We start from the raw sequence: 23,052 nt of genomic DNA, 5'->3' as shown, positions 1-23,052 counted from the left end.
CTAAATTTCTTTTTGCTTTTGCCAAAACACAATATATTTATTTTGCAATATAATTTCACTTAAAACCCTTTAAATCTAAAAATGTATTTAAAACTTTTGTAAATGAAATTAATTAAATTTTCTCATGTACCTAAAGTATTTGTACTCAAAACTTATTAATAACACTAAATAATTATAAGTGACATATATTTATTAAAATTTAATAAAATATATATAATAAATGCTAATAAATTCCATGTAATAAATGTTGAATAATAAATACTAAATAATAAAATCTGAATATTAAATCTTATACATTAATTGCTACATAATTAGTAACGTGCAATAGTTATTATACATTAAATATATTGATCAAATTTTAAAAAAGAGAGTTAAAATCATAAATGAGAAGAAACCAATTGAGCATTATATATTTTTTTATGACATTCACGAAAATCCTTACTTTGGATATTTTAATCAATTTATTATTATTATTATTGTTATTATTATTATTATTATTATTATTATTATATATATATATATATTATCCAACTATTGTTGTGAAAAAATGATCCAATATATTATTGTTATTCCTGTATTTGTTGACTAATCATGTTAGTCATAAAGTTATCATTGTGTTTTTTTTATTACATTAGTTTCATTCCAACCTATCTAAAATGGCATAGTACTATGTGTATTTTTCACTAGTGTAGTAAGACACTTTTGTAAGGATCTGATTCTCATGAAAATATGTTTTATAGTTTATTTATTTAAGCACAAAATAAAAATTGTTAAAGATTGAATTAATAAAAGAAAACATATAATAAAAGCTATATAATTAATAACGGTTGAATAATAAAAAGTATGCATTAATTACTATATACATTTTCATAGCATTCATGAATGAACGTAGGAGGTTAAAATATCATATATATATATATATATATATATATATATATATATATATATATATATATATATATATATATATATATATATTATGTGTGTGTATGTGCGTGAGATTTGTAATTCATTGTAGATGGTAATAGTTGAGTAAAAGATGATCAATATATTGTTGTTTGTCCTATATTTGTTGTGTAGTCATGTTAGCCATAAAGTTTATGGAATTCACACTATACTAAATGAAGACTTAGAGTTGGAGAAACAACTTAAACTTATTAATAAGTTTCCGATCAAGAGTATTCATGTATTTTAAAAAAAAATTATATTTCATCATATGTTTCCTTTAGTTGAAGTTGATATCATACCCCAAGTTCAATCATTTTCTTATGTGTTTTATTTTGAATTTTATAGACCGAATTCAGAAATATTGTTGATTGCATTGACATTTACAAACAACCATCATTTGACCATCATTTACTAAAGGATCATAAGTTACAGGTATATAATTAAAACCTTTAATTACAAAAAATTTGACTGTCATTTTCTTTTCAATATTTTGGGGTTAACTTTCAATCCTTCTTTTACCATGTTTTTAATGCTTTGAAATTTGTTTGTATATTGTTTTATTTTTAGAGAAAACCCAACCTACTAAATGTTACGGGAGAGTCAAGTCAAGAAAATTTAGAACCTAGATCCATCTTTGGATTGGATAAGAATAAATGTCCGATGGGGACTGTTCCTATACCGAGAACAAAAAAAGATGACTTTATTCAAGGAAAATCATTATTAAATGATCATATATTGGTTCAAGACCTTCTTGGTGTTCATGTAAGCTCTTTTTTTAAATGTGGTTTAAAATATTGGTGTTTTAATTTTAAAATTCTATTCCATCTATTTTTTTCAATTTGAGTATTTATTTAACTATATTGAATATTTTAGCTTGCAGAAGTTTCTCTTAAACCACATTTTGGACCTTATTACGGAGTAAAAGGAACAAATAGTATTTATAATCCACGAGTTGACACCAAGTTTCAAATCTCTATGTCTCATTTATGGGTTCAAAATGGTCCCATAGAATCAACTAACAAAATCTCATTAGGATGGCATGTAAGTTGAAATATTCACAATTAACTTTTTCGACTTATATATGTGGGTGTTTGTGTTTGCGTTATGTATGTTTTGACATATACGTGTGTGAGTGAGTGAGTAAGTGAGTAAGTGTGTGTTAGTGGTCACACGTTTGTATGAGTACGTGAGTGCATGAGTGCGTGTGTGCATGCATGTGTGTGTTTGTGTGTGTATATCCGTATATTTGTATTTTTATGTTTCTATATTGTGTGTGTATGTCTATATTTGTATGTACTTGAGTTTGTGTGTGTTTGTTTTTGTATGTGTGCTTTTGTATATATGTTTGTGTCCGTATATTTTTGTTTATTGTAATTAATCCAATACACTACTTCAGGTGATTCCACAACTATATGGTGATTATGGAACCCACTATTTTACCTCGTGGACGGTAAGAACATATCTTTACATTTGGTTTATAATATAGAGATGAAACATAGATGTGTTCCTTGATAAGTGTTTGGTACTTAATGAAGGATATTATTTTTTCTCTTTTTGATTTTGCGTAGCACGACCTAGTTAAGTCATTAATATATATCCAAAATAAATTTTAATTAATTGAGGTATCATATTAATATCATTATTCAAAATTTGATATGTTGATAAAAATTTACAGTCTGATAACTACAAGAAGACAGGATGCTACAATATTAAATGTGCAGGCTTTGTTCAAACTAGCAAAGAATTATACCCTGGTATGCGCATAGGCAACCTATCTGTCTATGGAGGACCAACTTATGCAGCTTCCCTTTCTATTTCTCAGGTCATAATTATTGTATATAACTTGCCCTAAGCCAGATTTAACTCATACAAGACCATAGTATATATTTTGATTTCTTAAATACACTTTTTAAGTTTATTCATATATTGATAAAGAAATTAATATTGTATGGTAGAAACAATATAACACTAGGCATGATATATATATATATATATATATATATATATATATATATATATATATATATATATATATATATATATATATATATATATATTTAATAAAAGTGTGTAAGTTTTCAGGATGCAGTGACAAAAAATTGGTGGATAAGTATAGACAATAAGTCTATTGGATATTTTCCAGCAAAATTGTTTTCGAATATGAGCTCAGCTGATGAAGTAGGGTGGGGTGGAAGAACAAGAACTCATCCTGGTACCCATAGTCCTCAAATGGGGTCTGGATATTTTCCTGATGATGATGCTTCTCACGCTTGTTTCTTTAAACAAGTTTCGATTCAAGATTCATCAAGAAAAACTCGTGGAGCTAAAATATATGAAACTCATTCCTTTACTGACAATCCCAAATGTTATGATGTTCGATACTATGGCGATTCAGGAAGCTACTACGGTTATATTCTCCTATTTGGAGGACCCGGTGGTAATTGTGGCAGTTAATTTTTCTTTTCAATTAAACTTTAGATGAAGTTAAGAAAATCTATTTGATTTTTAATAAACTAGTTTTATACTATTCTTTTTTGTGCGAATAGATTAATATTATTTCGGTGTAAATGTTGTCCGGTGTGTCCTTATTGCTCCTAGCTGTCTGGGATGCTTGCTCTTCTCCAATTGTTGTTGTTCATACTAGCCAAAGGAGGGGGAGGTACCTGCAAAGATACTCCGACGCTCAAGTCAGATGTGAGTTATGGAGCCTCAGCTCTCAAGAGAGTGATTATGATACTGCTCTGAAATATTATTTAGGGTCTCTAGACCTAGAGAGAACGTACCTGAACTTTTGCTCTGTCATTGTATTTATAAGCAAAATAAAAATAACCACCTTACCTAAAAATGTGGTTAGTGGCTTATAAATATCTTAACCGTTTAAGATATTTTATGTAATAAATATAATAAATATCTTACTACATAACATGCCCCCCAAGTCCGAGTTAACGGTTCTGTTTTACGGACGTGGTAACTATAGGACTTATGAGTGTGAGGGAGGCTGTATTCGCTGTGGTCTGAACGTTTCAAACCAAGGATGACCGCGCGGTTGAGTTTGAAAGACCGAAAAGATGTGAAGCCGAACGACAAAAAATCGGGAACGAGTGAGGCCGAACGTGAGGACCTGGATGGCCGAGCGGTAGAGGCTATTTAGTCGAAGGTCATAGGAGCTGAATGCTTGAGGCCACGGACGATAGAGGTCGAGTGGCATGTCAGGCCGAACGATTGAAGCCAAGCGGACGAACGTCATTGAGGCCGAATGGACAACATTAATGGCGTCAAACGGCCTAATACTTGAACGCTCGTGGCTATGCATGGCCGAGCGGTTTAAATCAAAGTGCGAATACGTTTGATGCCGAACTGAGGCCGAACGTGAGGACCTGGATGGCCGAATGTTTGAACGCTCGTACACATGAGTTGTCGAGCGGTTTAAACCAAAGGGTGAACACCTTTGAGGCCGAACGGCCGACTGCTTGAACGCTCGTGTTTGTGCGTTGTCGAGCGCATGAAATCAAAGGGCGAACACCTTTGAGGCCGAACGGCCGACTGCTTGAACGCTCGTACACATGGATGGTCGAGCGGTAGAAACCAAAGGGCGAATACCTTTGAGGCCGAACGAGCGACTGTTTGAATGCTCGTACATGGATTGTCGAGCGGTTGATGTTCTGGGTGTTCTTGGGCGAACAACTACGAGAGGGAGTGTATCCCGTAGAATGCTCGTGGACATGGTTTGTCGAGCGGTTGATGTTCTGGGTGTTCTTGGGCGAACAACTACCAGAGGGAGTGTATCCCGTAGAACGCTCGTGGACATGGTTTGTCGAGCGGTTGATGTTCTGGGTGTTCTTGGGCGAACAACTACCAGAGGGAGTGTATCCCGTAGAACGCTCGTGGACATGGTTTGTCGAGCGGTTGATGTTCTGGGTGTTCTTGGGCGAACAACTACCAGAGGGAGTGTATCCCGTATAACGCTCATGGACATGGATTGTCGAGCGGTTGATGTTCTGGGTGTTCTTGGGCGAACAACTACCAGAGGGAGTGTATCCCGTAGAACGCTCGGTTTTCTGTTGGCCGTCTATTGTGACCTGCATAAGATATACACTATATAAAAATATAGAGCGTTTTAAACCTGGCAGTCGAACGTCAATAGGATCGCATGGTAGAGCGGTCGTGTCGATAGATGGTCGAGCCGTAGAGGCCGAGTGGTCGAACGTCAGGGAGGCTGAGTGTTGGACGCTTTAGGTCGAGCGTTCGTGAAAACGAATGCTGGAATGCTTGAGACGCAAATCGCCAAACGACTGAGGCGAAAGGGTGGAGGCCAGGCGGCCGAACGTCATTGAGACCTACAGCTGAACTGAGGCAAGCGGACGAACGTTATTGAGTCCGACTGGCTGATCATCACTGGGGTCGAATGGCTCAATGCTTGAGTGCTCGTATAGATCTATGGTCGAGCGGTAGAGACCGAACATAAATGGTGAGCGAAGTGCCAAACGCTTTAGGCCGAACGGCCGTCAGAATGAATGCGGAAACGCTTCATGCCGATTTTCCGAACGTCAATGAGAGTTGTTGGCCGAACGGTTGAGACCAAGACGCTGAACGTCATTGAGGACCAATGGGCGAGCATCAGGTTAGTCGAATTGGCGAACGCTTGTGGATCCGAATGACCGAATGCTGGAGTGTTTGAGGCCATGGATGACTGAACGATTTGAGGGCGAGCGGACGAACGTTATTAAGGACGCCGGCTGGACGCTTGATGCTGAATATTGCCGAACGGCGGTGAGACCGAATGGCCGAACGATCGAGGCCAAGGATGGCCGAACGTTGGGGACCGAGTGGACGAACGTCGCGGATGCTCACTAACCGAGCATCATTTTGGTCGAATGATCGAATGCTGATTGGGCCGAGCGTCCGCATGCTGGAGTATTTGAGAATGAAGAACCGACAAAAGGTGAGGCCGGACGGACGAGTAGTGGTACGCTCGTGGCCACGGAATGGTCGTGATATACACTCGCCTTTGTCGGTCGACCTAGATGGACGACCGTGGAGTGCGGCTCGTTTTTTATGGTCGATCTGGACACTGTCGAACGGTGATGAGGAAGGTTTTGTCGATCGGTCACGGTCGACACTCGGTCTTGCTGTCGACCAAGGTGGACGACCTTGGAGTGCGCCGAATGGTTGATCGCCAGGGAGGTCGAATGGTGGAATGCCAGGGAGGCCGGATGGCTAATCGTCAGGGAGGCCGAATGGTTGAACATCAGTGTGGTCGAACGGCCGAACGCTGGAACGCTCGTGGCCATGGATGGTCGAGCTTCATTGAAGCCGAAAGGAAGAACGTTTGGCGAGGCTGATTGCTGGACGCTTGAAGCCGCACGTCCGTTAGGTGAAATGGCCGATCATGAGTAGGGCCGAACGTCATGGAGGTTCAATAACCGAGCATCAGTTTGGTCGAATGACCGAACGCTGGTGGATCCGAATTGCCGAATGAAGGAGTATTTGAGGTCATGGATGACCGACAATGGAGTGCGGCTCGTTCTTGGTGGTCGAACAGGAAATGGTCGAAGGTCGTTCGGAGTTTGAAGTTTGGGGAATAGAATTTGGGTTGGATGACGTGGAGGCAGAACCGAACGACGCGTGGATTGCGCGAGGGTTGCGAAAGACATGGAGAATGGGTCTGACAAGACACCGAAAGGGTTTACCCTGGGTGACAATCGTCTTCTTCCCGCCTCTCTGTAAAATCCCTTTCTGCCCCAAAAAACCCTAGAATCAGCCATACTGCGGAACGGCCGATCTTGAGGTTGTCGTCGACGGAAGCCGCGATCCAAGGTGATCGAAAACCATGGAGTCCCCAGGCTTGGGATGGACTGGCGGAAACGCAAACCTAGCCCTGGCTCGTGGCGCTGCGATGGCGCGGAGGCGGAACCGGACGACGAGGTGATCTTTCGTGTGGGAGTCTTCCGCGAAAACTGCGAGTTTGCTGCCGACGAGCCTGCTCATGTGACTGGAACCGAGCTCCTGGCATTGGGTTGTGATTTGGGAATTTTAGGGTTTTTGGTTTGCGGATTGTGCGATCGTGGAGACGATGGGGATGACTTAATGGTGCCCCTGTGACAGCAGTGCCTGGTGGCGCGACGGAGGCTGATGGGTGGACCCGATTTGGGGGCTGTCTTTGGAACATGTTGGGTGTAGTTTTCAGAAGAGAGGTTGCCATTGAAGACGAAGAGTGAGAACCTGAGCTCAATTTGGGGATTTAGGGTTCCACTTTTTCCTGCGCCTACTGAGAAACGATCCTCTGCAGCTAGGGATTTCACTAAACGGAAGAGAAGATCATCTAGCCGTAAATCACGCTCTGATCACAGAGTCTTTGTTCGTCCACTAGATTTCAGTTCTTGTCTCCTTAGAACTTAAGGATACAAAGGTACGAGCCTATAGAACAGATATGTTTTTGCGCTGGATCTGACCCGCAAAGGGGTGTGATTTTGCGGAGGTGCTCACTTGCGCGATTTCGCAGAGGTGCTCGCGGTGGCGTCAATGGCTCGCGGAGGAGATTCCTGGCGGTGATGCGGCGGCTTCATCTTGATGGAGTAGCTTTATCCGAAGAAGTGATTCGTCGAGGCCGAGGCTCCACTTGTGGCTTCTTTGGGTTGACACTTGGCCCCACGGTGGGCGCCAAAATGTTTCGGTGTAAATGTTGTCCGGTGTGTCCTTGTTGCTCCTAGCTGTCTGGGATGCTTGCTCTTCTTCAATTGTTGTTGTTCATACTAGCCAAAGGAGGGGAAGGTACCTGCAAAGATACTCCGACGCTCAAGTCAGATGTGAGTTATGGAGCCTCAGCTCTCAAGAGAGTGATTATGATACTGCTCTGAAATATTATTTAGGGTCCCTAGACCTAGAGAGAACGTACCTGAACTTTTGCTCTGTCATTGTATTTATAAGCAAAATAAAAATAACAACCTTACCTAAAAATGTGGTTAGTGGCTTATAAATATCTTAACCGTTTAAGATATTTTATGTAATAAATATAATAAATATCTTACTACATAACAAATATATTTTTTCATCTTTATTTACTTTTCAACTAAGTTGGAAAACTTTTGTTTATAGGTAGACAATTATACGAATATTCCTTTGTCCGTAACCTTCCAATTTTACCAACGTCAGTTATTAACAGATATTACATGGATGGATTTTTATACACGTTATATTACTTCACAATAAAATTCTAATTTATATGTTACATATTGTTTGCGTTTCGAAATTTTCTAATTATTTTTTTGATTAATTTACTTTTAATTATAACCTTGAAGTTTTCAATTGTATTTGAAAATTTTACGTATATCATTAATTAAGTTTTTCTTATACGAAAAAATTGTTTATGTTCTTACCATAAATGAAAACGGTCAGTAAGGATCTCAGGCGTCGAGTTGATAATTTAGACAATTGATGATTGGATGACAGATTTATTTACAAAAGATTTCTACCTCCCAAGTCATTAAAAATTTAAAGAATATTAAGTTTGAAAGTATGGTAAATAATAAATACTTGCTTTTAAAGGATTTTTTCTAAATTGATTCGATGTGAGTACTTTTTCCACATATTCGGAAAATACTTGTTTTTTAATTTAACTTGAGTGTTTTCTTATGTAAGCATTGATGGAGAAAATTAGTTTATGTAAACGTTGCTAATTTCGTGAACCATTTTCATCCAAACACTCAACCAATTCGATCTTCTTTTACATGGATTTCAATGAGAATCTCGTACTAATAAATTTTTATTTTGTTTCTTTTGGTTTTTTCATAAAGATGAACTTAAAAACATTGCGACAATAGATGAAATGCAATGTAAAAATGGTAAAAGTTAGTACGGTGATAGAAGTTGTAATCAAATAACGATAACACCAAAGTAAATTAGCGGGGGAAAGTAAATGAAGTTGTAACATAAACCAACGAAAATGTTAGACCCAAATCGTAACAAGAAAGACTAGATTAACCACTTTTCTTGTTTGTGGCGTTTCTCACAATGTATATATATTGTTTCACAATTTGTCACTCTCATAAAATCCAAAATAAATCTATTTTATATTTTCTAATCTTTGATGGAGAATTACAATATTTGAATTTAAAATTTGAATTAGTTAGATAACCTACTTCTAACGAGTTACGTGAATGATAAGTACTTAATATGATTTGATTTTAATGTTAATTTGACACTTATTTTGTTTTGATTTTGTGAAAAATCTATGTTAATCGTTCCAAATTTTCTTGTTTTGTAGGTTTTTATAAAATTATAGAGTCAAAGTTGAATTTTGAAGAAAAACAGAGAAATTATGAGCATTTCACAACAAACTTATTCAACATGGTTGTAGCGCTAAAATATGGGGTGAGTCACACAAAGAAAATCCACCTTGGAAGGTTTCTTCAAGCCCTGACTTGAGACCTAAGTCGTGAAGAATCCTTCACCTATAAGTAATCTCAGGAGGCTCCAACCCATAATTGCACAACTTAAGTCAGGGATGAAACCTCACAGTTGGAGCCGTGGAAGCCACCAGGCCATGTTATCTTACTCTATAGAAACATGATTTGACCTCTGTTTTAGGAAAACTTTTACAACAAATTTTTAGGAACTTTTCAGAGAACTTTTAGAGAGATTTAAAGAGAAACTTTAGAGAATTTTGTCACACATTTCCTTTGTTTTCAATGAACATCTTTAGAAGACTGAGAGATGGAGTTTCTTCCATGTTTTAACTTCTTTTCATTCATGTTGATAGGGGCAGCCATGTAGCTAAACTCATATCTCACATATGAGTTTTTGATGTAGCTAAACCCATATCTCACATGAGTTTTTTATGATAACAACATAAATGTTTTACAATTTCTTGCACATTAATTTGGATAAACTGTTGATTGATTATATCTGTATATGTGCTTGAACTATCTGTGTTATGTATTTATTGATTGAAAATGAATCTTTGATTAAAACACTTTGCACATTTCATATCTATATGAATTAATCGATTACAGAATTTAAATAATCTATTAGATTCATCAAATATCAATACATGTTTAACTATGGTAAAACAATAAGTTTTAACCAATTAGATTATGGGTATAATCGATTAAAACTCGTAGTTATGCCTGCACATGTTTACTAAGTGCATTGATGTATTTTAAATTAAAAATGTTTTCAAAAAATGCTTAAGTTTGGAACTTAACTGATTACATTAATTTCTTAATCGGTTAAATTGTGCTTTGATTGAAAATCTTTTTCTTGAATAGACATAATTGTTACAACGATCATATTTTTAAATACTGTGACATATATGTTTTGGTTAATCGATTACATGCTCTTGTTAATCTGTTAAATGCTATGAAATGTAAATCTGTTAATGTAGAAGGAATTGCTTAACTGATTACATTATTTGAGTAATCGTTTAAACTGCATCAAAGATGTGTAAATTTATAAATAGACGCATTGCTCTCTGTTTTCAACAACTAATGATTCATATCTTTAGTATCTAACTTTTTTTTGTTGAGATTTATCACAGGAGCATCCTGATTACTTCAAGAATCAAGAATTCATACATTTGGATAATTGATCAAGATTCTTTGAAGAACTTTGAGCTTCAACATTGTTGATCACTTTCTGTCCATCAAGGTGTATTGTACCAGATCAGTTTTCATTTGCATTCAAGTCTGAATATGGTTCCCTGTTGCTGTGACCAGGAAGAGGACTTAGAGAAATTCTAGTGACTTAGAGTGGGGTATCTCTAAGGGTTGACAAAAAGAGGTTGTTCTTTCTGGGTATTTGTTATAGTTGATTTTGAGTTGAGAGGAGAGTACATTGAGAGGGTTGTCTCTGTATCTTGCTTGTAGGAACCTAATCAATATAGTAAAATTCCTTCAATCTAAGATTGATTGAAAGAGGAATGGATGTAGGCTTGGCCAAACTAGTATAAATTGCAGTGTGATTCTTTTTTTCCTTACACTTTTACATTGTCTTTCTTTCTTTATTGATTGCATTCCAAGAAATCTCAAAATATTCTGAAAAGATTTTTAAAGACCATATTTTTTTAAAGGGAAACCAATTCACCCCCCTCTTGGTTGAGACACTTGGCCCACTTATTTCAACAATTCATTATGAGGAGCTAAATCTCCTAGGTGTTGGAGTGAGATGTAAACTCTCTTGTATTCAGTACTATCTTTATTTATGAATTTTTGCTTTTGAGCATAAGTTTGTTAATTGATTTATGTAAAATCCCATTCATCATGCCACGTGTAAATTATAAAAAGTTCATCATTAACAAAAACTTTAACTCTTATACCAATGCAGAAAATAGAATTATCAAAAACTTTATTTTGTCATCACGTGAATTGATTACACTAAGCATAATTCTCATTAAAATAAGTTTTAAATCCTCAAATAATAATTTTAAACATTACAATGTTATAAAACAACGATGGTTTTAAATTATAAAATTTTTCCAAGACTTCACTAAAAAAAACTCAATTTACTGATAGATAAAATTCATTGATAATGACTAAAATCCGTTGGTAATGTTAATTTTTTGATGAATTTTCAACGGCCAGAAATCCGTTGATAAATATCTTGTTGGAAAAAATTACCAATCAATAATGGTCGTCGATAATTACTGAGAGACATAGGTCGTCAGTAATTACCGAGGGTCACTGGTCGTCGGTAAATACCGAGGGATAATGGCCCTCGGTAATTAAAGGATAATACAGGTAGAATATCGCAACCCAAGTTTGACGGTAATGTTCGCAGGTTATGGTTTGCATTACTGATGACCAAGATCCGTCGATAATGAGGTCAGTACGGTGTACATTACCGATTGATAAGTTTGTCGATAAGTCTATCGAAAACGTGCAAGAGAGGCTCATGTGCAAATGGTAACATTCTTTACCCATCATAATAAATCTACCAAAAAACACTCAATGCACACATAATTCTCAATTTAGACAATGCAATCACGAAACATTATCCCCATCATTAAAATGCATAGTTATTGTATCATTCAATCAATAAATAAAACAAATAAGTATTAAAATAAAAGTCTGCATAAATGTTTATAAACGTAGTTCATCAAGTCCTAATAATCATTATAATCATCTGAATCTTGTTCTTCTTCTTCATGCTGCTGAGGCTATTGCTAAGGAGGCGGTTGTTGCTCGGGAGATGGCTGCACTTGGATGGGCTGCATTGGTGGGCGTTGTTGCCAAGACAATGATGGAGAGGATTGAGTCTGTCCTTATTGAGGCAACAATGTCATGACCAGATTTTTGAGATTCTCAAATCTTTGAAGAAGTGCATCATAAACCTAGTCACGAGCTTGTAATTGTTGTTTGAGAACGACATTGCTCTTTTCAAAGTGTATTCTAGCATAAGCACTTCTTTCTCGGACTTGTTCAGCCACAAGAAATGAACTGCTAAATAGATACAGAAGTCACTAACTATAGATGTTGCTTCTTGTTCTGCCTTCACTTGCTCTAGAAAATCGTTATTGATTGACAGATGACCACACCAGATAAAATGTTTCCCCAACTATACTCCAAGATCCATGTCTCATAGCTTCTCCATTATCTCCAACTCCTTGATCATTAAAGCAAACATCTACACCCTCTTCTTACTCAAAGCATCTGCCACAATGTTTGCTTTTCTTGGATGGTATTGCAGTTCAAAGTTATAGTCTTTCAGATACTCCATCCAGCTTCGTTGACACATGTCTAGCTCTTTTTAGTCAAACATGTATTTCAGACTTTTGTGGTCGCTGAAAACCTAAAACCTATCCCCATAAAGGTAATGTTGCCAAGTCTTTAAAGAAAACACCATCGTTGCCAACTCTATATCATGTGTCAGATAGTTTATCTCGTGTACTTTCAACTGACGTGACACATACGCCATTGGTTTCCGATTTTGCATCAACACGCAACCTAAACCTTGTTAAGAATCATCGTAGTACACTTCAAAAGCCTTATTTATGTTTGGAATGATTCACACTAGCGCAATTGTCAACCTTTTCTTCTTCTCTTCAAAATTACCCCCACGCTGCTTTGTCCACACAAACCTCCGATAATAACTTGTCAAACCAACAAAACTTCTCACTTTTCTCATCGATGTAGGACGCTCCCACTTCAACACCGCCTCAACCTTGGCTAGGTCAACCGAGATTCCTTGAGCAGAAATCACATGACCAAGAAACTACACTTCATCTAACCAAAACTTACACTTTGATAGCTTTTCAAACAACTAATGTTCCCTTAGAATCACCAACATTATTCTCAGATGTTCAGTATGCTTCTCTCGCTCTTCAAGTATATTAGAATATCGTCGATGAATACAACGACAAACTTATTGAAAAAAGAACAGAAAATGCGATTCACGAAATCCATGAATATAGATGGAGCATTCATCACCCCAAAAGGCATCACAACATACTCATAGAGCCCACAACGTGAATGAAACGTTGTCTTCTGTAGATCATCAGGCTTGACAAGAATATGATGGTACCCTGACCTCAAATATACCCCGACATCAGTCTCTCGGCCACCATGGCCTGCTTTACTAGTTATGGAAAATCATTAATCTTAAGATGAACTAGTGCCTTCAACAGATGATGACGCATTCTGTGTATAGAATCGAGCCAGATACTCGAATTTCTCCTTGTAATCTTGTACAGACATAATTTCTTGCTATAAAGCCAATAATTGTATCTCCCGCTCTTGCTTAGTACTAGTCGGAAAGTACCTCTCCAAGAATCTAGTTCTGAAGTCTTCTCAAGTGGCAACCTCTCCTCGAGCATCCATCCCTCTCCACATTCCACGCCACCAGTACTCTCCTTCTCCAGCTAGCATGTAGGTGGCAAAGACCAAGTTGTTTCCCTCTCTACATTCAATCGCCTCAAAAGTCTTCTCAAGATTGTAAATCCAATCATCAGCTTCATTTGGAGTTTCCTTGCAATTGAACTTGACAAGATTATGGTGTAGAAACTCATTCATACCCACTCTTGGTCTAGGTGCTTGCTCCATTTGTTGCGCCTGTTACACTTGTTGTCCTTACAAAATTTGACTAATCTATTGTAAGGCTTGTGCAAGCTCCGCAGTAGTGTCGTTTGGAGTAGGAGGTCTTGCCCATCTTGAGATCCTTTTTATTTACAACACAAGAGATAAGCAAAAGTAAACATACAAACATCATAATCATGCAACGAAACTAGTCGAACCCATTCCCCAACAGCCCCAAAACTTTTCAAAAATCAGGCTCTGATACTAAAATCAAGCAACCCTTATTCAGGCAATTTCATTTGCCACCTTTTGGAAACTTTCTATTATGGTTTGAAGTAGGGGCTTCAACACAACCGTCATTTTACTTGATAACACATTGACCATCTCATAGTTACTATCATCAATTTGTTGTCTTATAGATGTTATCACAACACGGTTCCTATGGTTTCAAGTTTTATACCAATTCTCCCTAGACCAAATCAATTGACGTTTGGTGAAGTAGGCATTTCCCATGGGTATTGCTCATTGGGAATTTTCGATGAGCCTACATTAAAATTACTCACCTCATGCAATGCAAGTTCAACTCGTGTACTACAATTGGTCAAACATATGTTGTTATTAGATTGCTTAATATTTCCCTGATCACTTGATTACTAGTAACTCCAATGGTTTGACTCTCCATTTGACTAACAACAATAAAGGGAAGGGCAACAAACCCATTATTAGTGGATGTTGTTGTGCTCTACGTATTTTGAGACATAATTAATTTTTCACTCATTAATCTCATACACCTTTTAACACTTAGTCTCTCAAAATTAACCCTTTGTGTATTTTAAACACAATTGTTGCCATCTGATGTACCAATTTATTTCTCAAGGATTTGGATTCGATTTTTACACATCATCTTTTAGTGAATCCAATATAATCAATGGGAGTTCGTTTTTAGTGGGTTAGCAAATTTAATGTTTTTCAATTTGGGTTTAAGTGTTTGAGTGTTCTATTAATCCCTTGTAAAAAAAAAGTGACGAATATTTATTTTATATTGTGGATCAAGGTCACAAAAAATCCTTAATTCACTCGATTCTCACGTTATGTTTACTATAATAAACAGATCATGCATTTCTGTCTGGAGATTATATTTTATGTATTTTTTGTTGTTAAATATGGACTAATGGAGGAATCAAAAATAAAAATAAACTGGAGAATAATAGATTAAGAAGAGAATGATGGTGAAGGGTTTTGCTGAAATGTAGATTGTAGGAAATTAAATAATAAAGATAAAACAAAAATTGGTAAAGAAATCAACAAGAGTGATGACCTAAATTGTGACCATAAACATTGATCTTATCATTTTCTTGTTCGCAACATGTTAGAATACTTAAAATTGTATCTACAAAAATAATACTTTGACATGCATCTTTGCTTTTCACGTTCAAATGACACGGTGGGTCTTACTTTTTTTAATATTTATTAAGAATGAAAGGATAATTTTGAAAGAAAAATTGAAAAGTAGCATGTTAATCGAATATTTTCGCAATGTAGACATGTCAATGTATCAGGGTTCTTGTATCTGTAATTTGTTACCTTTACTCGATATCTCAAGAGTGTCCTCTACTCAATCATATTGTATGTTTTGCACTTCCCTTTCTTACCTTTCTAACATGCTTGTCACATCTTTTGATTTGATTATTTCTTAATGTCCTCGACACTAGGTATATGGTTGTTTAGATTAGATTATTGGTGTAATTGAGAAGAAAAAGTACTAAAAATGGATAAGAGTAGCATAAATAGAACACAATTGATGAAATAAATTAATTTAGTTTATTATTATAATATTTATCATTAACACATACTTTTTGACTTTTGTAAGCATACTCTTTCAATGTTAAATTATATCCTAATCTTGAAATATATAAGTTATATCCTAATCTTTAAATATATCAATTTAAAAGTTGAAAAGTGTTGTAAATATATCAGTTATATCCTAATCTTGAAATATATCAGTTTAAAAGTTGAAAAGTGTTGTAAAGTGCTTATTATGAGTTTTTCTTAAAATAAGAATATTTAATATATTTGTTTATTGTTTAAATTATTAAAATTTATTAAACTTTTTGAAGTTTAATTAATAATAAAAAAGATATTAAAATTGCTGAAATAAATAAAATAAAAAATAAAAGTAAGATAAAAATAATATATATAAAGTTTAATATCATCACTAATTTTTCTGAGCCGTTTTTCTTCCATTATTGCGGTTTCTTCCATTATTTCGGTTGTCAGAATCAGATTTATCCATTTATATTTAACACCTTAGCCAATTTCCTCACGTAATCTTTCAAGTCTAATGACTCTGTGGGGGAAGAAAGAGGATTCAGGAGATAACAAAGACTTCAACAAAGCGGCAATTATCTTCGATGAATCTGTTCACCAACCACTGACAAATCTTTTATTATTTATCAATACAATTTAAATCATCGTATTAATGATGGATAATGATATTTTTACAATATACACCTTAGGATTACACAGCTAGCAAATTTTCACCAATCTATTAGAAATATAGTTCCACTGAAAATAACGTCATTTGCTAATAGGTACACGAATCTGTTCACAATACAGGGGTCATGTTATGACAAAATAGTAAGAATAAAGATCTAACAACTCATAAAATTAGAGTATTGGAGTGAGCTTCTGCATGAATCAGTCTTGAAAACAGAGAAAGAAAGTAAAGAAACAAAAGCCCTCCTCCTAAGAGTCTGTCAAGCTTCATATCTCTTTTTATCAAAACCAAAAGTGCCCAAACTAATCCAACCACCAAAAACACCATTGTCTCCCAAAGATAAGGGTCTCTAGGAATCACAACATGTTGAGGGTACTCTGACCATGTAGTAGTGACAAGAGACAAACCCAAACCAATAAGGATATTGAAGATGGGAGCAGCATAGCAACCTGATATTGCTACTTGAGCACCCTCTGCTCCTCCATTTAAAGCCATAGTTAAATTTGTCATCAAATCCCCAATTGAATTCCCCCAAGCCATAACTGTTAACCCTAGTATAGAAGGACTTATTCCACATATGTACCCAATTGAAACAAGCAACCCCACCAACTCTTGAGCTATTATATAACTCCATGTCACACTCATCACAAACCCACCAGCAAGCCAACCAAATAAGAACTTCTTTGGTGGCCCTACCTTTTTGGTTGTCAAATATGCAGTTACTCCAAGTATACTTCCCACCAAAACTCCAATTCCATAAACAATAAGGTTCTTGCTGAAGAAACTGTTTCCATTCTTATAAGTACTCCTCCACAGGACAGACATTAGAAGTGGTGCTAGTATGACAGAAAAAACTGCATACACCTTTGACCATCTCTCTTCACTCACAACAGGAATTGTCAATCTCCTAGGCAAGTAAAGGGGCAACTCCAGAACATAAAGTGGCACTCGACACATTAAATATCTCATACAACAACAATACTTATCCACATTCAATCCATATTCTTCAGCACCATTTTCCGCACAATCAATTGCTTCTTTCTTCACACCAACGAGAAGCGGCAAATTCAAACCATTTCCGCAACCAACATCACCACCTCCATCACCTGCAACACCTTCCTTCCATCTGGTAGAAGAAACATAAGCAATAGCCACATACACAGCATACATCATAGTAAAAGCAACTGCTCCAACAACATTGATCTTGCCAAAGATCAAAATACCAAACAAGGTCAAAAGAACTAAAAGGAGAGAATAAACATCTCTCAGAAACGCGGACTTATCAATTTGAACCCTCTTTTGACGTACTGCGATACTCACAGTCCCCACCACAACACAGGACACAAAAGAAACACCCCCAAGAACCGTGTTAAAACCTATGCTGCGTGTCCCACTTCCCTGGAAAGAGACAAGGCTAGAGAAAACGTCACAGGCACCATTGCCAAGTGAGAGGAGGGTGACTCCAGCAATTGTGGGGGACAACCTTAGTAATTTGGACATGCTTTCAAGGGAGGGACAAAAGTATTGAGAAGTTGTATTAGCCAATAAGTAAAACAGAATTAGGAGCCAAAGAAATAAAAGGGTGTAACCTAATGAAGGGTAACTCCCAATTTGGCAATAGAAAAGGTATAGATAATCAATATAGCCCTGAGGAGCACAAGGATGATTGGATTTCAGGTACAGGCACTTGGCTTTGAAGTCATCGAGGCTGGCTAAGCTCTCACATTCTTGCTCATTGCTGCTACCAAAGCCAGAAATTTTGGTCACTGCCACAACTTGTGTTTCCGGGGTGTGGAAATGAATAATCATAAAAGAACACGTCACAAGGAGGAAAGAAGCGTTCAAGAACACAGCGTATCCCATGCTTTTGGACACAAACTGTAATGACCAAGAGGAACACTGACGAGACCCCAATATCAAGAACAGAGAAACATAAGTATGTTGGTGACTTTGTGATTAAGGAAAGTCATACATTTGTAAACTTGAAGCTAAAGAAGTGAGCTAAATGAGACAGAACAGGTCGAGAATAAAAGAAGGAATGTGAAGTGTGGATGGGTGTTTTCTTTGTGATGAAGGCAAGACAAAGAAGAATGGGTGAAAATATGGCAAAGGAAAAGACAATTGGATTTGTATAATGAAAACTTTGGGCACACTATCTTATGACTGAGACACTACAACCATATACTGTCAGGAGGAGTTGCTAGCTATCACACCACCCCCACACTCCTTCCTTAGGATGTGCAATGCTTACAGTTGCCATTTAGATTTCCTTGGAATAATTAAAAGATAAATTAATTTGTTTGTAAGGACTTGTATAAAGGTTTTTTTTTTTTTTTTCTAAAAATTGAGATACAGATGTTATTTGGTTTAGAAAAGAAAATCACTTCATTTTAAGTTTAAATTTAGTTTATTCTAAGTATTTAAGAACGAGTTTGTCTGAGTAAAACCATACTCGAATAAATTTTATTTAAATTACGTAATTAATATTTATATATATATATATATATATTATTATATAAAGGATTGTTTTTCTTTTAGTTTTACACATTTTGTTTCAATTTTATTCTTTAAATATATTTTTTAATAATTATTTTATCAATTTTATCTTTTAAATCATTTCTTATTTGATTTTTGTTTTTAAATTTAATTATTTTTTCAAATTAAAATAAATATTTATAATAAAATATTATTGACAAAATAAATAAAAACAGCTAATAATAAAATTTATAAAACTTATTTCAATATATTTTTATTATTATAATAAAAAACATTATTGTAATATACATGTATATTCACTAGTGTGTGCGCGTGTGTATATATATATATATATATATATATATATATATATATATAAAGAGAGAGAGAGATGTAATTATGCCGTATCAGTTAGTTTTCTTTTATATTTTCTTAGTAAAACTCGACATTCTAAATTGAATAATTTACTTTAGAGAACAAATAGGTATTATAACCTCTTAAAGAAAAAGTTAATGCACTGTAACTTATAAACACAAATTCTTAAAGAAAATTAATATAGAGTATTTTCTTACTTAAATTAAATCTTTGTAATTTACTGTTTAAATTTAAAATGAATATTTTCGAAATAAATAATTTTGCAAAAATGTATTCATTTGGATAAATTATTTTTTTTAATTTAAATAAACAGATCACATAAAAAAAATAAACATAAACAAATGGAGTCGATAATTCATGCCTGATTGAAATGGCTTAATTTGCATATTTGTTTTTTTAGATGAATAAAATTCTCATATCCAACTCATAAAAAGTGTGCATATGCATCTTTTAACAACAATCATACCTTTTGTTTTAGTGCTGATAAAAAATTAAAAATACCTATTGTTTTAACTTATGAAAATACTAAAAGGTTATCAAAATTTTATCCAAACAGGCTAAGTAGGCCATAAATCATAAAATATTAATTACTATATCTTACGTTAAAGTTACAAAAAGTCACTGAAATCTATTTATCAAGATCTCTTCACCTACTTTATATCGTGTCTTTCATTTCAAATGTTAGTTTGTTTTGTATTTATGACATTACCTTATAACACTCCACTCACAAGGGTTTTTTTTTTTTCATTTGACATGTTTTTGTAAAATTTATTATAATAGTCAAATAAATTTTCAAAAATCCTAAACCTAAATTACGTTAACTGTCTATAAATTTTGTTAGTACTTCATATAATTCATTCATTAATGTTTATGCTAAAAAATATTTGTATATTATATTATACAAAAGGTGACTTTTAAAGTAAAAAATAAAATTCGGACAAAGCTACGTAATTAAAAATTGAAATTAATTTACTGTGACAAATAAATTATTTTTAAAGTATGTTAAGAACCAACTGATGCACGATCAATCTCTTAAATATATCTTAGTGTCCCCATCAATTTTATTGGATAAGAGTGTTTATAAGATTGTTTGGATTATATAGAACAATGAGTTTCTTGTTTACCAAAATAGGACTTACACATCAAAGTAGGACTTTTCTGCTCACTAAAGCAGGACCTATATACCAAAATAGGACTTGTTCGAACCATCCACGAATAAATACACAAGAAGACATAGTATCCACACTTACAAGCTAGTCATCTCAACAACATGGTCTACCACAAAATCATCAACAAAATTTAATCGCATCACCTTATACATCAAACAACAAGTTTGGGAACCACCACACCACACCACACAATGGAAAAACACAACAAACAGCTTGACATACACACTTATTCGAAGCGACCTCTTTGTCCTACTCAAACGTTGCATGGCATAAAACATCATAATTCATATAAAAGAAATATGACCAAACTCTAAAGTGCATTCAATACACACAACCCATGTGCAAATTCTAATGTTCAAAACTCACTCCCTTGTACAACACCAATGACAATGTTTACCCATGATAAACTTTAAAACACAATGCCACCATTACCCAATAAAAAATGGAATATCAAGGAAACATGATAAACATATAATAGGAAGAAAATAAAACTCATGTTCCATGCAGATCACAATAAATATATATATATATATATATATATATATATATATATATATATATATCATACCTCATGCCAAAACCTTAATTCCACATACAACTTATTAATACACAATCTAAATTCATGGATTCATCCATCCCAATAAAACACATGTAACACGTACCATAGGCTTGGAAAACAACTCAACATACATGAAACACAACACCACACTCCACAACATACCACATTGTGCTACATATAATTTAACATTCATAAACCAAAAAGGATACAAATCACTTTATCATGTCGGCCACAATAAATGCACCAACTAACATTAAATCAGGTAATTTGCCTACAATCAAACCATGTAGTTCATAAATGCCAAGAACCACACATAATCATGCCACCAATTTATGCATGTAACATCACACACTCTGCAAAATAAAGGTTAGCTCATCTTACCTCTATTTCAACAAAGAGTTCTAAATCTTATAAGCCTTCGTAACAGCTTAGTTCCTAGACTTCTCCATTGGAAGAAAATAATGTTCTCCTCTCCAACCTCTCTCCCGACTACTATAAGGTTTTCTGTCTCTTTTTCTTGACAGTTAGGGATTATATTTTAACATAATCTATATAGGAGGAATATCTAACCTTATTGGATTTATTTCTCTAAACCTTTATAAAAGCTCAATACTTAAATTTTTTTTTTAATTGTTTAATAGCTCCAAGATAACCTAACTATAATGAAAACACCAAAATCACAACTTTGATGCATTCACTCAAAAATTCACAATAATTGCAAAAATTGTTAAACCCTCACATGATGTAAAGTAAATTGATATTATTTAACAATATTTTTCACAGTTAAGAAAACATGTTTATAATTATAAGTGGACTGGTCTAGGTTCAAAGACACCACACACAAGTTATGAAAAAACACACCAAATCAATTTAACCATCACAATTATCTTTGCTACAATCATGCACAACAAATCATATAAATATATACACATACCATACAAACATTTAATATAATAATAAAATAATTACAACACATTTTATGCACACAACAAGAATTAAACCAATAACCACCAACACATAATAAAGAACTCTAATAATTTATGATATACTTCACTTCAATAATACTTACCTTCTATTATTTTAATTCATGAAACTCATGCCTACAACCTTTTTAGATAATTATGGGTCTTACACATTAATACTCACTGTTTTATTCTATGTTATATTCACTAAATTGTGTTGGCTTTAAATAGTCATACATCATGGACCTTAGGCTGATTACAATGACTGAAAATAGAAAACAAAATAATAACGGTTAATAATTAGCCAAGCTTTAATGGTTGACTGACTTCTATCTTATCAAACACAAATTAATACTAGACCGAGCAGACTAGTCTTGTTGTGCTTAATAAAAGGAGATACATGCTAAGATTGGACTGAACAAACCAAACTTAATTATAAAAACAGACAGAAATAGAAATAAACCCCACGACAACTATTCATGCGACAACTTTTCTCTACAACAGAAAAAACAAATAAAATAAAACTTAAACAAAATTATTAATAAGCTCCAAAAATTTAAGTTTATACCAGCAAGTATAAACGAAATATGTTGCCTATACATGATGCCTAATAAAACAGGTAATAAAGTACATTTAATGTACTTGAATTTCTTAAGTAATATTCGCAAAACTCGACGACATAGTTCGGGGTCTACTTGTTTAGTTGTGTTGTACAAGGAGATGTGTAGAGAAACAGATCGACATTCAAAGACCATGGGTGGTTGTGCATCGTTGTTACAATCTTGGGCATTGTTGCAATTTAGTTTCCCACTTGTATGTCGATTGAGCGGAGGTCGTGTTTTGACCTTTCGAAATGTCTCCTACAATGATTTAATCGGATACCGATCAAGGCTAGACCATATAGAACATAACTAGGTAACATTGTATTTGTCATTTAAATTTTTTTTTTGATAAAAAATGAATCAGACAGTAATGGTCAGTTGACGTAGTTTACAAGCACTCCGTATGAGGAATTAGAGTTAATTATTCCTGCCTAAGCTTACAGAGACCAGACATTGTG

General features: G+C 34.7%; 2 protein-coding genes across 2 annotated transcripts; one reads left to right on the top strand and one right to left on the bottom strand.

Moving 5' to 3' along the window:
• The first annotated feature begins 1,028 nt into the window (after positions 1–1,028).
• Positions 1,029–3,737, top strand: LOC108342591 (uncharacterized). Its single transcript, XM_017580382.2, has 7 exons — positions 1,029–1,186; positions 1,294–1,380; positions 1,516–1,710; positions 1,822–1,989; positions 2,345–2,398; positions 2,624–2,770; positions 3,031–3,737. Exons 1-7 carry the CDS (start codon positions 1,040–1,042, stop codon positions 3,400–3,402), a joined length of 1,170 nt encoding a protein of 389 aa, XP_017435871.1. The 5' UTR covers positions 1,029–1,039; the 3' UTR covers positions 3,403–3,737.
• A 12,736-nt stretch (positions 3,738–16,473) lies between these two features.
• Positions 16,474–18,664, bottom strand: LOC108342494 (cation/calcium exchanger 2). Its single transcript, XM_017580277.2, has one exon. The coding sequence runs from the start codon at positions 18,313–18,315 to the stop codon at positions 16,615–16,617; it is 1,701 nt and encodes a 566-aa protein (XP_017435766.1). The 5' UTR covers positions 18,316–18,664; the 3' UTR covers positions 16,474–16,614.
• Positions 18,665–23,052: the final 4,388 nt, after the last annotated feature.

Source organism: Vigna angularis, chromosome 6, assembly GCF_016808095.1.
Source record: "Vigna angularis cultivar LongXiaoDou No.4 chromosome 6, ASM1680809v1, whole genome shotgun sequence".
NCBI lineage: Eukaryota > Viridiplantae > Streptophyta > Magnoliopsida > Fabales > Fabaceae > Vigna > Vigna angularis.
Note: the sequence above shows the minus strand (reverse complement) of the source record. Positions and strands in the feature narration are given on the sequence as shown.